The 17461-nt window shown below is 37.8% G+C and overlaps 1 protein-coding gene across 2 annotated transcripts in view; it reads right to left on the bottom strand.

The window, feature by feature from the left end:
* The window catches only part of hif1al (hypoxia inducible factor 1 subunit alpha, like), a 45731-nt gene that overhangs the window by 8864 nt on the left and 19406 nt on the right, over positions 1 to 17461 (bottom strand). The window contains exons 1-5 of one of the 2 annotated variants that reach the window (XM_063016583.1): positions 15936 to 16034; positions 5402 to 5592; positions 1915 to 2069; positions 1522 to 1606; positions 1026 to 1138 (exon numbers count right to left, since the gene is read on the bottom strand). In XM_063016583.1, coding sequence (XP_062872653.1) covers positions 1026 to 1138; positions 1522 to 1606; positions 1915 to 2069; positions 5402 to 5592; positions 15936 to 15958 — 567 coding nt within the window. In that variant the 5' untranslated portion in view covers positions 15959 to 16034. Of the gene's footprint in view, positions 1 to 1025; positions 1139 to 1521; positions 1607 to 1914; positions 2070 to 5401; positions 5593 to 15935; positions 16035 to 17461 lie in introns of those variants that run through there. The other variant, XM_063016585.1, reaches the window with a different exon arrangement.

Raw genomic sequence — 17461 nt, 5'->3', positions numbered from 1 at the left:
GGCTGCTGCTCATGTTTTGGAGGGGATATATGGGTTAGCTTCGATCTCCTCGGTCAGGGCAGGGTTCGGCATAGACAGAGAGGAAGCACGATGCAAATTGAACAATTGGATGCGCTAAAGGGGGAGAAAAAAAGGGGGGGGGAAATCAAACAGCAATATAAAAGTACTAAGCACTTTTTTAGGTACATTCATCTGGCATGGACATTAATTTATTAGCTATATAGCATACCATGTCATACAGTGTAGTGCATCTGTACACTTTGCAAACCCTCTACAGTCTATTTATTAATAAAGGGACCCCCACTGATGAGATGATTGGGTTGTGGACTATTCTGACTACCCCAATAAAACCAATATGGTAATAATATGATAGTGTGTTTTGTCCTTGGATAAGTATAGCTGGTGCAGCTTTGTTGTTGGGATTTTTAACATCTCTATGTTATTGCTAGGAGGTGAATAGTGCCGTAATGGACGTTGTTGTGTTGTGTTTTATCGCCATTATAAGCTCTGTATTTAGAGCCACCTCTATGGCGTGCCATTTGTATGTTTTTTCAGAACCGTAATGGACGTAAGGGGATTTGTAATTGCCTCGCCTCTGGGCAATTACAACCTCCGCTTAATGGTCAGGGTGCCTGCACAGGAGGTGGATGATCATGGATGGCACACAATAGTGCACTCAAGACCCAGCCTGTGGCAGGTAAAAAGAAACAATCACTGATTCAGCTCTCCTTAATTGTGGGTAGCAGCAGGGGAGATAGAGATAACCTCCAATTGAACACGACTGAATCGTGAAAAAAGAAAAAAAAAAACTTTTATGTGCAGTTAAACATGCTAAACATCTTCAAAAACTGCTATGCAAGAAGGAAGCTCCTAATGCCAAGTCATTTATTAAAACTAACAGACAAAAAAACAGGAGAAAACACTCACTGTCTTCTTCCTTCCTTTAAATCTATGTAAAGTGAGCTTTACTGTACCCATGTTTTAGCTGTGATGGTTTTTATATTGCAGAGTCAGCGTTGCATTACCTTCCAGGTGGCAGACTTCATGTTCACTGTTTTTCCGTGGGTTGTGAGTGTGCTTTTCAGTCTCAGGAAGAAGTCGTACTCTGTACAGCTCTCTGACTTCTTCTTTAACAATCCTATAAAGAAAACAGGTTGAAGAAACATTTCAAATACTGGCTAAAACTCACAAATGCTAGCTGATTTAAAACGACAAATCCAAACAAATACACTCAAGCTAGAATGCTGGTGCATGAGGTGGAGCTTTTTAAATTAACAAGGAGATTTAATAAGAGGAAAGAAGAGCTGTCTTTTAGAATCAATTTTTTTTTTTTTTTTTTTGGTTTTATTCTGAACCAGCTACAATAAATACCTTGTATTTTATTAAAACATGTTAGAATGTAACAAACTTGAAAAAAAATGATGTTTAGACTTAAAGTTTCTGACCTTATTTTTAAGCTATGCATGTACAATGATATAGGTTAGAATAAGTACCTACTTAAAACTTAAATCTTTATTTTACCTGGTTTAGTAGTAAGAAGGTCCCTTAGCTCCTCTTGGTCACAAGGGTGCACAAAGTCATACACACTTTGACCAAGCATCTCCATCTAGATACCATCACAAATATCAGAAATGATCACAATCAATCAAGTAGTTTAATTAATGTTTAAAAAAGCAAATGTGCTTAAGGTGCAAAAATCATCTGTCTGTAACTGTTGACATAATGTTGTGATAACCAACTTGTATGTCCTTTAAACTGTCAGAGACAAAGTTGATATTTTATAGCTCTCTAGATCTTCTAGAGGTCAGGGCAAGCACTAGAGGGTTTTAAATCCTTCTCTTTTATATAATTGATGATACTAATAAAGTATATAAATATCCACAGGGAAGCATCCCAAGCCTGGACTGCACTAACCTGTGTAATGCCGATGTATTTGCTGACATTGTCTGAGAGAAAGATCATGTCTCCTTCCTCATTTAACACCAGCATAAAGCCAGCCAGTGCTTGCTGATAGAACGCATCTGTGGGATCCTCTTCTTTTTTCACAGTTGGAGGCAATTTGGTTGAAGCTGCAAAAAAGCAACAGAGGACTAAATCAAGGATCATGAACAAGGCTCTTCTAAACAAAAGCATCTTGGAGGCTTCTATCTATCTATCTATCTATCTATCTATCTATCTATCTATCTATCTATCTATCTATCTATCTATCTATCTATCTATCTATCTATCTATCTATCTATCTATCTATCTATCTATCTATCTACTATCTATCTAGGGGTTGGACAATGAAACTGAAACACCTGGTTTTAGACCACAATAATTTATTAGTATGGTGTAGGGCCTCCTTTTGCGGCCAATACAGCGTCAATTCGTCTTGGAAATATAGCAGGATAGTGGCCAGGTCACTACGTGATGCTGGTGGAGGAAAACGTTTCCTGACTCGCTTCTCCAAAACACCCCAAAGTGGCTCAATAATATTTAGATCTGGTGACTGTGCAGGCCATGGGAGATGTTCAACTTCACTTTCATGTTCATCAAACCAATCTTTCACCAGTCTTGCTGTGTGTATTGGTGCATTGTCATCCTGATACACGGCACCGCCTTCAGGATACAATGTTTGAACCATTGGATGCACATGGTCCTCCAGAATGGTTCGGTAGTCCTTGGCAGTGACGCGCCCATCTAGCACAAGTATTGGGCCAAGGGAATGCCATGATATGGCAGCCCAAACCATCACTGATCCACCCCCATGCTTCACTCTGGGCATGCAACAGTCTGGGTGGTACGCTTCTTTGGGGCTTCTCCACACCGTAACTCTCCCGGATGTGGGGAAAACAGTAAAGGTGGACTCATCAGAGAACAATACATGTTTCACATTGTCCACAGCCCAAGATTTGCGCTCCTTGCACCATTGAAACCGACGTTTGGCATTGGCACGAGTGACCAAAGGTTTGGCTATAGCAGCCCGGCCGTGTATATTGACCCTGTGGAGCTCCCGACGGACAGTTCTGGTGGAAACAGGAGAGTTGAGGTGCACATTTAATTCTGCCGTGATTTGGGCAGCCGTGGTTTTATGTTTTTTGGATACAATCCGGGTTAGCAACCGAACATCCCTTTCAGACAGCTTCCTCTTGCGTCCACAGTTAATCCGGTTGGATGTGGTTTGTCCTTCTTGGTGGTATGCTGACATTACCCTGGATACCGTGGCTCTTGATACATCACAAAGACTTGCTGTCTTGGTCACAGATGCGCCAGCAAGACGTGCACCAACAATTTGTCCTCTTTTGAACTCTGGTATGTCACCCATAATGTTGTGTGCATTGCAATATTTTGAGCAAAACTGTGCTCTTACCCTGCTAATTGAACCTTCACACTCTGCTCTTACTGGTGCAATGTGCAATTAATGAAGATTGGCCACCAGACTGGTCCAATTTAGCCATGAAACCTCCCACACTAAAATGACAGGTGTTTCAGTTTCATTGTCCAACCGCTTTATCTATCTATCTATCTATCTATCTATCTATCTATCTATCTATCTATCTATCTATCTATCTATCTATCTATCTATCTATCTATCTACGCTGTGTTGACTCTTGTGAGTTACTCTTGTGAGTTACTCTTGTGAGTTACTCTTGTGAGTTACTCTTGTGAGTTACTCTTGTGAGTTACTCTTAGAGGCTTCTAGTCGGGTGAGGTGGTCAGGTCATTTTACAGAGAGAACCAGTGAGCACTATAGGGTGATATTTGTTAAGGTCATTGTGATTTTTTTAACTGGCTTTGGGATGTGGGAATAAAAGCTTCTTTCTGTGTGGTCGGAATATTGCCTGAAATCCATACTAAGTTTAGGAAACTGAGCAACGTATTCAAAGGCAGCTTCTTTGGTTATGGATTTTGTCAGGTTTTGTTGCAGTGTTGTGTGATCTTTTGATAGCATTTTAAAGTTCTACTAGTAGAATTTATTTATTTATTAGGAATATGATTTTAACGTCATGTTTTACAGTCTTTGGTTACATTAATGACAGAAAGCATAGTTACACAAGATTAATTAGCTCACAACTTTTAACATCAAACACGGTCATGGACAATTTTTTATCTCCAATTCACCTCACTTGCATGTCTTTGGACTGTGGGAGGAAACCGGAGCTCCCAGAGGAAACCCACACAGGCACGGAGAGAACACGAAAACTCCACACAGAAAGGACCCGGACTGCCCCACCTGGGGATCAAACCCAGGACCTTCTTGCTGTGAGGCGACAGTTCCACCCACTGACCAACTGTGCCGCTCTTGAAGTTTTATTAGTAGAAAGGGTTTGTTCTTTAGTAGAATACAGTTTGTTCTTTTAGTTTTTTAATTGATTGAAATTCAGGTGAGGAGTTTATGCTGGATAAATAAAGTTCTTAGCAAGTTTATTTGCTATCTCACCTTCGTCCCTAATAAGTGTTGTGGTGTTTTAGGCATTGGATTTGGTCTAATGTATTTTTTTTCAAGCCCTGCCACCACCCAGTTGCCACTGTTGGGTCCTTGAGCAAGGCCCTTAACCATCAATTGCTCATTGTGTTCCGCTCATTGTGTAAGTCGCTTTGGATAAAAGCGTCTGCTAAATGCTAAAAATGTAAATGAAAATGGTAAAATGAACACACATGATTTTAGCTTTTCCCTGTGAAATCAGCTTCTGCTATGGCTTGGAGGTGATTTGGGGGGGGGGGGTCTTATTTCAAAGAATTTAATGTCTTCAACAGTTTTTTCTTTGTTTAAGTAGTCAGGGAGTGGGTTATGGGCTTTGGTTATGGGGCTGGGTAGTTGGTTTTGCTTGGTGGGTAAGGGGGGTGTCTGCAAGCTTTCTGTTTTGTTTTCACTTGAGGGAAAGTTTGTGTCTATAAGTTTTCTTTAGGGGTTTTGTTTAGTCACCATATTTAAATAGTAAAGATTCATCATCTTTACTCCTCAACCACCTCAGAGCCCAACAAGGGGGTACACAGAGGTGCGAAGATCCAGTGGACATGTACCAGGGATATAAAGATGATATACACAAGCAGGCATCAGATGGAATAACACTGTTTGACTGACCCTTAGCCAGGACCTTCTAGGGATCTTGTAGAAGATACAACCTAGGCACATCCTGACCATATGGTTGATTAAAGCGGGCCTCTCCAACTTTCTGCCTATAGGAAATACGAGCCAAAATACTATGTTGGGTCCTGACAGCCACAACTTGCCATTCCCCTCAAATACCAGGATCTTTTCTTTTATAACCACAAGTCACACCTCAGTGCAAATAATGTTTGCTTCCTACAAACGGCATGATAGGGCTGAGGACCTATTCTACCCCAGACACCGACGGGGGTGCCTAAACCTGAAGATTAACATGATGTTTTAGAGGCAAGAGAGACCAAAGCTTACAGGAGTGGAGAAGTTGGCGCATACGCAGGTAGCTCAGGGTCACCCTCATGATGCCGGCTTTGTCAAGGTGGGAGGTGACACGGCGAGCGAGGGGCAAAGATTGGGCAAGCTCGTAAAACACCTCCGTCTCCTGACTCCTTCTACAGCGTGCAGCATCACGCAAGCGCACTTTCCGCATCTCTGAGCTCGGCCTACAAAAAATAAATAGGAACAAACTAAGTCAGTAAGACGAGACTTTAAGACAGTGGAAGTGTTTATTGCTGTGAAAATGTTTAGATGGAAATTAAAAAAATGGAAACAATTCAATCTATGAATTCACAAACATTTAAAGGTGCACAGGGTAGAATATTGACTAGTGATTTCAAGGTGAGCTACAAACCCTATTTCTAAAAATAAAATGCTGAATTTGTTTCATAATTGTATACAATTAGCTGTGAAATTACAACATAGCCTTTCACCATGCAGTGATTCAAACATGTATGCCTCACTGAAATGCAATGTCACAAAACAAAGTAGCAGACAAGACTTTAAAATCGTACTGACATGCGCAAAACATCTAAAATGAAAATTAAAAGATCAATTGCATAACATCACTCTTAATCTCTTACCCAAAAAAACAATACATACAGACCTGCATTTAAAACACTGAAATGCTGAATGTGTGTCAGAACTGACTAAAAAGCAGCTTGAAATGCAATCAACTCGCAGTGGTACTACATTTCCTTGTTTAGTGCTTTAAATGTGCCAAAACAATCAGCCCAGGCAGTGTGGTTTTCATGCCACAATCACAGTCCAATTACAATTCTCTACCAATGAAAACTTAATAAAAAGAGTTTGCTTTTCATTTTGGCATGTATTCTGCATGTTAATATGGAAGAACAATGAAGTTTGTATTGCATTTCACATTTTTATCATAAGAAAAGCAGCTCTTGAGTTCATTCAGTCCTATTTTGTTTGGCCTTCTTACACTTTTTCGTGTTTTCCCTACAACTATATTTTTAAACGATGTTTTCTCAGGCTTATAATACATTTATTTTAAATGTCATTGCTTTTAAAATAAAAATTGTATAGCATAAATACATTTTCCATTATTGCAAACATCTACCTGATTCAATTCTACACTCAACTTGCTTTACTGGTGAATTTTTCTCTTTAGTATTTCTGATACTAATAACACATAATGTTGTATTTGTTTAAGTTGCTCCTATTTTAACCTAAAGACTGGAACTGCATCCAAAATCAGATATTATATACTAAACAATAGGCAAGACACGAAACCAGGACTAATCATCTCTTATCTTACATGAGTTCTACTTTTAGCATAAACTTGCACCAGTTATGTTGCTTAAATACCACAACACTGTTGTGTAAATAATAAAGTCCCATCAATCTTTACTGAAGAAACCACCCTTTCTAAGTATGTTTGCATGCACACCATAGCAAAAATACGTAAAGAAATCAGATTATTACAATAACCTAATTTTTGGGTTTACAAGCGCTTAAGTAATCTGATTATGAGAAACCACAGAACCACTCGTTTTATCTCAAACATTTGACAAAAAGCAGAAGGCAGCCACCTAGGAACCCAGAAATAAAACTGGAGCTTTTGTGGTTGTGTTTCATGCTGAATTCTTTCCTTTTCAACTGCTCTTTTTTTAAGATAATGACAAGATTTGATAGAAGAATGTGTCACTTTTGGACCCAGGATCTTTTTTTCTTCATTATCACCAAAGTCCTGCATTGTAAATGTGTATAGTAAGTAAGAACTGTGGAGAATAAGTGATGCACAATAAGTTCTCTGATAGTACTGTAGTATTTTAGCATGTACCAGAGAGTGTTTGTAAATATCTGTGGGCTGATAAAGAATATCACGAACACAGAAGAGGAGTCTGTAGGTCTAACTGTATCTATGAAATATGATTTCAAATATTACAGCAAAGTTGTTTGCCGAACCTAAACTTGTATTTACTAGGAATGCAATTTTTTAAAATGAAGAACAGTATAATGAAGTGAAACAGTCAGTAACGTAAACAAACACTGAACAGAACCGGTTCAGCATTCAGAACGCAGATGTTACACAAAGTCAGAAGCAAACAGTGCATAAGTACTAACAAGCTTATAAAAAGAGAGAAGCAGTTGGGAAGTTAAAGCTCTTCCTGATATTATTAGTGTAGTTATTATGAGATGATAAACAGTATAAAGATCTACCTTTATACTGGGACATGGTGCAAAATAGTCACATCATTTTTGTAAACAAATAAAGTTACACACAGATCTGCATGTGCAGAGTCAGGCTCCAGATCAGACTGACAATTTATTATATGCAATTGTCCCATTGTTCAGTATTCAAATATTACAAAAGCATTCCTGTTGAGGTAATAATAGTGCTGGACAATAATTCGATATCGATATATATCGCGATAGAAAATGTTTCAATAACGGTGATATGATTTTTAAACAAATTCGATCAATATGCATACATCAGTGCGTGATGACGTGCGCCACAGGCACAAAGCCAGTGCTCAGCGTTACCGCTCTGATTACACTCCGCTACAACACGGTGGATACGGTGAACGAGCATCCACAGCTGAAAAAGAAGCAGTAGAAATAGTTGATAAGAGAGGAAAGACTAGACTCTTTTTTCTGTAGTCTTCAAGCACAACACCTGATATAGCAAATTCTGCAGCAACTCTAAGCACTTTTGTTCAAAAATGTTAACATACAAATACTAATCACATCCATGTTGTGGATTAAAGTTAAGACCAGAGGTGGAAATTGTGTAGTTTTTTTGTGTACTTGTACTTTTTAAAGTAGATTTCACAGCCTGTAATTTTACTTTTACTTAAGTATGTTTTGTATTAAGAATTGTAATTCGCTACATTTTAAATAAGTTCCGTTACGGAGTAAAAAAACGCTAAAAAAAATCGCGTCTGGGAAACTGCTGCAGTGAATTCTGCGACAGGGAGTCAAATCTTTTGTCTCGGTTCCTTTAAAGAGCCGTATATATACATAATGACTCCCAGAAGCGCGAATCGGTTCCTTTATTTCAGTTTAAAAGGCCGTTCAATAGATTCGATTCATTCTACGACACATCACTAGTGGTTATACAGTTTGAAAAAGTTTTATGGGACTAAAATGACATATTACACACCCCTAAATGTTTTAAATGTTGTATCAACATGTTTCTTCTATTATATTTGAATTAAAAACAACTATTGTGAGATTTATATCCACTTGTCCTGTTTGCATTACACAGAAGAGACCCCAAATTGTGCCCAAAGTGTCAATATTTTGTGTGACCACCATTATTATCCAGCACTGCCTTAACCCTCCTGGGCATGGAATTCACCAGAGCTGCACAGGTTGCTACTGGAATCCTCTTCCACTCCTCCATGATGACATCACGGAGCTGGTGGATGTTAGACACCTTGAACTCCTCCACCTTCCACTTGAGGATGCGCCACAGGTGCTCAATTGGGTTTAGTCCATCACCTTTACCTTCAGCTTCCTCAGCAAGGCAGTTGTCATCTTGGAGGTTGTGTTTGGGGTCGTTATCCTGTTGGAAAACTGCCATGAGGTCCAGTTTTCGAAGGGAGGGGATCATGCTCTGTTTCAGAATGTCACAGTACATGTTGGAATTCATGTTTCCCTCAATGAACTGCAGCTCCCCAGTGCCAGCAACACTCATGCAGCCCAAGACCATGATGCTACCACCACCATGCTTGACTGTAGGCAAGATACAGTTGTCTTGGTACTTCTCACCAGGGCGCCGCCACACATGCTGGACACCATCTGAGCCAAACAAGTTTATCTTGGTCTCGTCAGACCACAGGGCATTCCAGTAATCCATGTTCTTGGACTGCCTGTCTTCAGCAAACTGTTTGCGGGCTTTCTTGTGCGTCAGCTTCCTTCTGGGATGACGACCATGCAGACCGAGTTGATGCAGTGTGCGGCGTATGGTCTGAGCACTGACAGGCTGACCTCCCACGTCTTCAACCTCTGCAGCAATGCTGGCAGCACTCATGTGTCTATTTTTTAAAGCCAACCTCTGGATATGACGCCGAACACGTGGACTCAACTTCTTTGGTCGACCCTGGCGAAGCCTGTTCCGAGTGGACCCTGTCCTGGAAAACCGCTGTATGACCTTGGCCACCATGCTGTAGCTCAGTTTCAGGGTGTTAGCAATCTTCTTATAGCCCAGGCCATCTTTGTGGAGAGCAACAATTCTATTTCTCACATCCTCAGAGAGTTCTTTGCCATGAGGTGCCATGTTGAATATCCAGTGGCCAGTATGAGAGAATTGTACCCAAAACACCAAATTTAACAGCCCTGCTCCCCATTTACACCTGGGACCTTGACACATGACACCAGGGAGGGACAACGACACATTTGGGCACAATTTGGACATGTTCACTGTGGGGTGTACTCACTTATGTTGCCAGCTATTTAGACATTAATGGCTGTGTGTTGAGTTATTTTCAGAAGACAGTAAATCTACACTGCTATACAAGCTGTACACTGACTACTCTAAGTTATATCCAAGTTTCATGTCTATAGTGTTGTCCCATGAAAAGATATAATGAAATATTTGCAGAAATGTGAGGGGTGTACTCACTTTTGTGATACACTGTAAATGCCAAAAATGTAAATGTATAGACAAAGCTATGCATTCATGTCAAACAAAATCAACAAAACATAAGTTGTGTTATAGACTTATTTTTCTAGTTAAAAATTTTACAAAAAAAGAAAATATCAACATAGAAAGAATGCATTTGCTGCTTTGAGTGAATGGTGCATGTTTGTGTGTGTGCGTTAGTGCCCTAAACAGACAAAGGAATCCCACAAATGTTTGTAAAATGCAACAAACATACCAACTTCTGGTTAGTGTTATATATACAGGTTAAACATCCAGTGTAACTGCAGCTGTAGCCATGCACAGTTTGTGTTTTATTAGAGATGACTTTTCCTTTAATGCAACAAAAAAAAACTACTTTCCTCAACCTCAACTGGATTATGAAAACAGACATACATTACCGCCAAAAAGCAAATATTCTAAGCTAGGAATCAGCAACATTTTTACTTTTGAAATGTTATCTCTATGAATAAACTCTGTGTTATTTCTGCTTATCTTCCTTCAAATAATAAACGACGCTTATTTTGATGACTGTGGTTGGCACTAGAATTGGAACCTGCAAAAGCATTTGACTTTATCTGAACTGCTAAAACAGCACTGTATGACTGAGCAGAAATGTAAAAAATCCTTGGCTGCTTGTTGCTACATTCTTGCAGTTACCCGACCCAGAAAGAAAACAATCAGATGAAGTAAAAGCAAACTTAACCCTAAACTACAAAATCAAACCCCGGCAAAATGTTTCATTATGTTCAATCAGTTTAAAACACCACAATTTAAAACCCTGCCAACTGCACAGATTATGGGAAGCATTTGGAACATGCTGTACAGCTAGCCTGTAACTGAGAAACATTTTATGCATATATGTATATCAAATATGTAAATTTGATGACACTGCAACACACAGATTTGGGCAGTACATTGTCAAAACCATTATTTTCCTGAATATCCTGAGCTTCTTTACCAGGATTAGAAATTGATTCTAAGTACACACACTGACTATAATGTTAAACTTGTATAGTAAACTCAGATGTACTTGTTACCTAAAAAAAATTAACATAGGGGTGGATAATAAGGCAGAAATCATGTGAGAACACTGAAAATGTTTTCTTTGTACTTTTATTTTTATTAGTATAGTGATTTTATTTTTTGTAGTATTTTGTAAACATAAAAAAGTGACCTGCAACACATAAAAAAACCCAAAGATATTAAAAGGCAAAATACAACTAAGGTAACACCGTTCTGAAAGGTTCCATAATTAAGGCCAACTTTGTGAGATAATTGTCAGTCAGTTCAAGACAGTTTGGTTGGGTTTGGGGTGTCGCGGACAAACTTTACAGTGTACACACTTGAGTTTAATTACAATATTTCAATGTTTTATTATAAAAAGATTTAACAATCTGAACGTCAAACATTGCTTATCTTGTCTGATCTATAATAAATACGCATAAGTATAAATGCATGTGTATCAATTACACTTTAACACAAACATTAACACATAACATTTTGGCATTGTAATCTCTCTCTGCCCACACAAAACAGAATAATAGCAGGCTACACACTTCAATATATTTCAAAAGTTAACTGCTTACTTTATAGTTAGTTAAAAGTGTATGAACGTGTACGATTAGTTATGCCTGTAATCCAGAATTAAGTTCTATACCGTAACAAAAAATATGAATGTAAATGTTCATGCTGCGATGACGGTGATGTAAAATAATGTTAAAATAATTCAAAGTCCAAACATTTGAGTGGTTAACGAGAACGCTACTTTACATGTCACACAAGCTCAGTGCAAAACACGGAAACGGTACAAATCCGATCTATTCCCTACACACTCGCTCCCTACGCCCTATAGTGCGCTTAACTTTCTTAAAGGGCCAGACAATATATTTTATAATTCAAATTACACGACAGGTGAGACGTTCTTTTTTCTTAATATAGCGCTTTTATTTAGGAAAAAATAGTTCTTACATAGGCAGGAAAATCTATGGCAGACAAGAGTCAGAACAGCGGATTGGGCGTAACGTTATTATTACTGTTTGCTCCTTTTTCTCAACACTTGTGCTCGATTTACACTGAAGATATATTTAGTAAATAAGTACATGTCCGCGCATGCACGCGCTTGTGTTCATTTCCGGTGGAACTGATAAAAAATGTTGATTTTCAAAAATTAAAAGACGAGCCGTTTTTCAGTTTCTGCTTGTTAGCTCACAGCTAACGCTAGCCAGTGAGGCTCTTCACTCGTCTCTCGGTGTTATCACCAGTGGGCACCCCACAGCCAATCAGCGAGCTCCAACCGCCTACCCTTCCCACCCCTCCCTCACTGTGGATGCGCGCATGTCCTAAAGTCTCAGTTTTCAAGGTAAACAAACCTGAAGCAGAAATTTGGCGCTTCACATTTAAAAAATACCGTCACCATTTTTGAATACCGTCAACATTTTTAAATACCGCGGTATACGGTAATATCGTCATACCGCCCAACCCTAGGCGGTACTGTACGAAACACAACACAACGCTGATTGGACTACGATATTCAGAGGCAAGACAGACTGCCCAGAACAGTCACAACTAGTTTAACACTGGTTGAATGTGATAGAAAAATTTCTTCCCTTTCACCCTGGTGGTGCGTCGCCCGATCGCCCTAAGGAACGAGCTTCCCATGCTATTGTCATGTGCATGACCATTATGCCTGCAGAGGTATTGTTTGAAAAACTGTCATGCTTCCATGATGGACACTGCCACATGGGCTTGTAAGTACTTTGGAAAACCATTGTAACCTAACACAATTAAAAAAGGTCATATATTAATTTTGCAAAACAAACACTGGTAAGTTCTCTGGGCCTTAAGTCATTTATGATGACTTGGAAACATATTCCTTTTCTGGACCAAATAAATGTTAAATAAATGTTAAAATTCATCCATACACTAAGCCTGATGAAAGGCTTATTTGTTAATAAACATAATAAACATTCCACCAGTTCCAGTTATGTAACACAATGTACACTACATATACTATTAATGAATCAAACTAAGCACCTAGCCATGCAGTCTGCTTCTACAAACAAACTTTCTAAAGGACTCACTGAATTCAAGCCACACAGTTGCAGATCACATAAAGTTACAGAGCGGGGTCACTGCGCTAAGGTAGTGTTTAAAAGTCACCAATGCTTTGCCCACACAACCACAGAGTTCCAAAACTACTCTGGCATTAACATCAGCAGAAAAACACATTGTTTCAGTGAAAGGTAATATTCAATGCTTCAGCATACCAAGACATGTTGGACAAATGTATTCCTCCAAAATCCAAAATCTTGTATGAAGCTTTGCCAGAACAGTGAAAGCTGTTACAGCTGCAGGGGGGACCAACTCCATATTAATGCCTATGGATTTGGAATAGGATGTCATAAAAGCTTATATATGTGTAATGTTTAGGTATCCCAATACTTTTATCCATCTAGTGTAAGTGGTTACGCACTTCTCTTTAAAAATAAGGCAGAAAAAATATTTAACTACTTAATCTATTCTAGATCTAATTGGTCTAAACATTTAAGTCAAACATTAAGATTAAAATCAAATGAATAAACATTTAACCATATGAAAACATACACAGAAAATAAACATCACACAATAACTATTTTGATCAAACAAGTAAAACGTATGATAATATGAAAGTATGATGTGACAATTGTGCATTAAACCGTTTCTGACACATTGTATAATACTGTATTATGGCATAAGAAGATATCCCTATATTACATATCTAGGCTACACTAACCTTAATTATTAATATAAGAAGTACATAAGGCTATTTTCTGAAATAAAAACAAATTCTGGTTTTATTGTTGACTCAGATGTAAATGTTCACTAAAACAATGCTTACTTAATTAAAGCCTTGCAAATAAAAGCAAAACATTATCATAGTACAAGATAAGATGCCTTTATTGTCATTGCACAGTGTACAACAAAATTGAGCAGCAATCCAACGGTGCTTACACATACAATAAGTAAACATTAGAACAAGAAGTGTATACATACACACAATATACACACATGTATGTGTGCCTAAAAAAATCTTAAATATAAAGAATAAAGACAAACTATAATTATAAAAAAAGACAAGACAGTAGTTGGAAACTGCAGTAAGGTAGCAGTGGGGTATCGCACATGCCCTGAGTAGCTACAAAGATACTGCACTGAATATATTGCACACTTTAGAAACAATAGTGCAGTCATAATAAATATAAATATGGACAGAGTAGAGTGGAACATTGTGCTGTGTTTTAAAGGAGTCCAGTTACTTGTGTGGTGTTTTTAAAGAGTCAGTTGTTAGTATACGCAGAACAAAAAGTTATTAACAATGTGTATTATTAATAGATGCCTTTAAACACATAAAATAACATATTTAATTACACTTAAATAGAATAATATATATATTTAATAGGACAAGCAGTTTACCTATTTTTATACCTTGCATTTCACATGCTTATATTTTGAGTTTGTTAGTAAAAGCTGGTATTTGTACAGACTTTTTGACATTTAAACCTGGGCAAGACACAAATGTGTTATGTACTTTGTAATAGGTGCAGTCAAACTAGCCCTATTTATAAGGGCAAAGAAAAGTCACCACCTTAATTACTAAGAAGAAATTAAGAGACTATGTCACAAAGCTAACAATGGCAAAACTCGGAGTATAAAATAATCCATGAATCATATGGCGTTTGAGTGAAATCGTCAAAAATGAAAAAAATAGTACTGTTCAAAAATGCAGGAAATAAGCAATGACGTCCTGATTCATACGGCGAGTTGTTTTGAATGAGGACACGTGACTAACTAATAGTACACAGAGTTCTGTACCGGTTTAGAGTCAACGGTACACAAGCACGCACTAGTTAAGAACGTCTGTGAGAAGCCTTGATATGTGATCCAAACACTTCAATCCCATCATTAGCCATGAAACAACCACCCCATGTAACACAAAACCAGCACGTTCTGGATCTAATCTAACTTGAAATACTGTGCAACAGTCCCGCTGTGTGCGCGCGCAGTTCAACAGAGTTCATCCAGCAGGCGGCGTGATGTGTTTCTACACACAGCTGAGCAAGATAGCGGCGTGGGTAAAAGAAACACGATGTCCTTTACATCATAAACGCTAGATTCACGAGGATTTCTCTCACTCGGTGTTATCAACACACTCCTAACAACATGAATGACCCAGAATACAGCAGACTAGATTGACGTTTAATTTAGTACTTTTCTCAATTGCCTTTAGCTCAGCTTATTAACAATGGTACGTTTGAACCTACATTTGAAACCCAGAAACAAAAGCACACAGAAGCAAGAGAACATGATAAATCTACTGTAATCTACGCATTTTAGACATGCATCTACTTTTTTCGTGTTATAATAGATGACATTTTGGCTGTAATCGTATGCTAAAAATATATAGTTCAAATAATAAAAAGTAACGTAAGTAACGTAAATGTCACAAGCCTTTAAATGCATTTCTACATTTAATTCGTTCGATAAGACGTGTAAAGATATTTTTAATATTAGTAAATCTAAACATTTAACCATTCATATTGTGTTGTGCCTTTGTTTTCTGGTTAGGGCTAATTTTTTATTTAATTATTCTCGCAATTTTTCATTGTAAACATCATTGTAAACAACATATATGTAAACAATAGCTCGTATAATTTAAGCACTTTTTAAATTAAATTAATCCCTGATTATAGACTACAGTCTCTTAAATCATACACAGTGAGTAAACTTGTCAGGACATTTCTTCTACCTATTCAGCCATCTGGATTTCAGACCAGTCGTCCTCGCACATTTTCTGTCTCAATCGACATAAATGTGCACGCTAAGCCATGCAAATACACGCAGAAAAGTAACAACACCTACCGTTTAGCCACAGAGTCCGTCATTGGCAAGTTTACAAAATACACAATCCAATTTTAATACTCTTTTACAAGCGCTACTTCTCAACGTGTACAACCGCTATCTAGCTCAAGCTAGTTCTAGTGTTGTTTATCTCACTCTTTGGAGCGGTGGGGTTTAACAAATTAAAAGTCACTGCAGCATTTGCATATTCAGTGGCGTTGTGTGTTGATAAGTAAACACAGCCTCTGCACCAAAGCATTTAACACACGTGTAAGTGTAATATATATATATATATTTTTTTTATTATTTTTTTGCCCAGCAATCCTAACTACTATATAATATTAGTTAGAATATATTATATAATAGAATATATATTTACAGCATTTAGCAGACGCTTTTTATCCAAAGCGACTTACAGTACTGTGACAGTATACAGTCTGAGCAATTGAGGGTTAAGGACCTTGCTCAAGGGCCCAACAGTGGAAACCTGGCAGTGGTGGGGCTTGAACCACCAACCTTTGGATTAGTAGTCCAGTATCTTAACCGCTAGGCCACAACTGTCCCCTGTATACAACTGTATAATTAATTCTTGATAGGCCGGTCACTACTGAAAAGGTTCACAACTTTGGTCCCAGACTACTGTGGTTTGCTGGAGTTCCAGACCTTAACACTGGCTTTGTAACCTTTCCCAGACTGGTACATTTTTATGACTTGGTTTTGCATCTGTATTTAAATCTTCATAGAATGTTTTATTATGTGCTGCTTTTTGAAGTAGTTTTTATGTGATATTCAGATTCAACAGGTATGGCAGTATTAATGTCTGGTTGAGGTTAACTGTTTAACTAGTTGCATTTTAGTAAATAATTGGGTATTTACTTTTCCATGTACGCCAGGTAGGGCTATAGAACATTTTTCCTTTAATAAATAAAAACATCAAATGTATTTTGTATTTACTTGGGTTAGCATTATCTAATATTACAAGTAGTTTAATAAAAGTAATGGGAGGAGGGCAAATTCAAATGTTAAAGATAAGCTTAACAAATATAAAAAATTAAAGTGCGTAAACATTTTTGTATTGAATTACTTTGCATTTGCTTTATTTTTCATGTAAAAACAAATAGCTATTTAAGGTGTAGGTCTATATTTAATAATGTGTTGTATAATTTATACAACACCTCTGTGCTGCCCAGGTTGAATTTGACACTGTGAAGCGTTTTCGAAATAGTCACATATTTACTTTTAATCAGGATGAAGCCTTTACTGAAGACAAATGGAAGCAGGCAAAATGATCAGAATTAATTTATTCACAGTCTTAATGAGTTTTTCTTCGCGGCTGCATTATAACTTAAGGATGTAACTGTAGCATGAAGTTCATATGCATGGGTAATTTATCTGATTCCGTTTGGACACACCGGAAAACTACACTTCCCAGGGTTCTTTTCACAAACAACATCCGGGTGACCTAACCTTTTCCGCGCCTTTTCGCATTATGGAGTATGTTGTCTCGTTCGACTGTCGCGTAATAATGAAACTTATGTAATGTTATT

Source organism: Trichomycterus rosablanca, chromosome 20 (assembly GCF_030014385.1).
Source record: "Trichomycterus rosablanca isolate fTriRos1 chromosome 20, fTriRos1.hap1, whole genome shotgun sequence".
NCBI classification, from domain to species: domain Eukaryota; kingdom Metazoa; phylum Chordata; class Actinopteri; order Siluriformes; family Trichomycteridae; genus Trichomycterus; species Trichomycterus rosablanca.
This window is presented reverse-complemented; position numbering and strand designations above follow the sequence as displayed.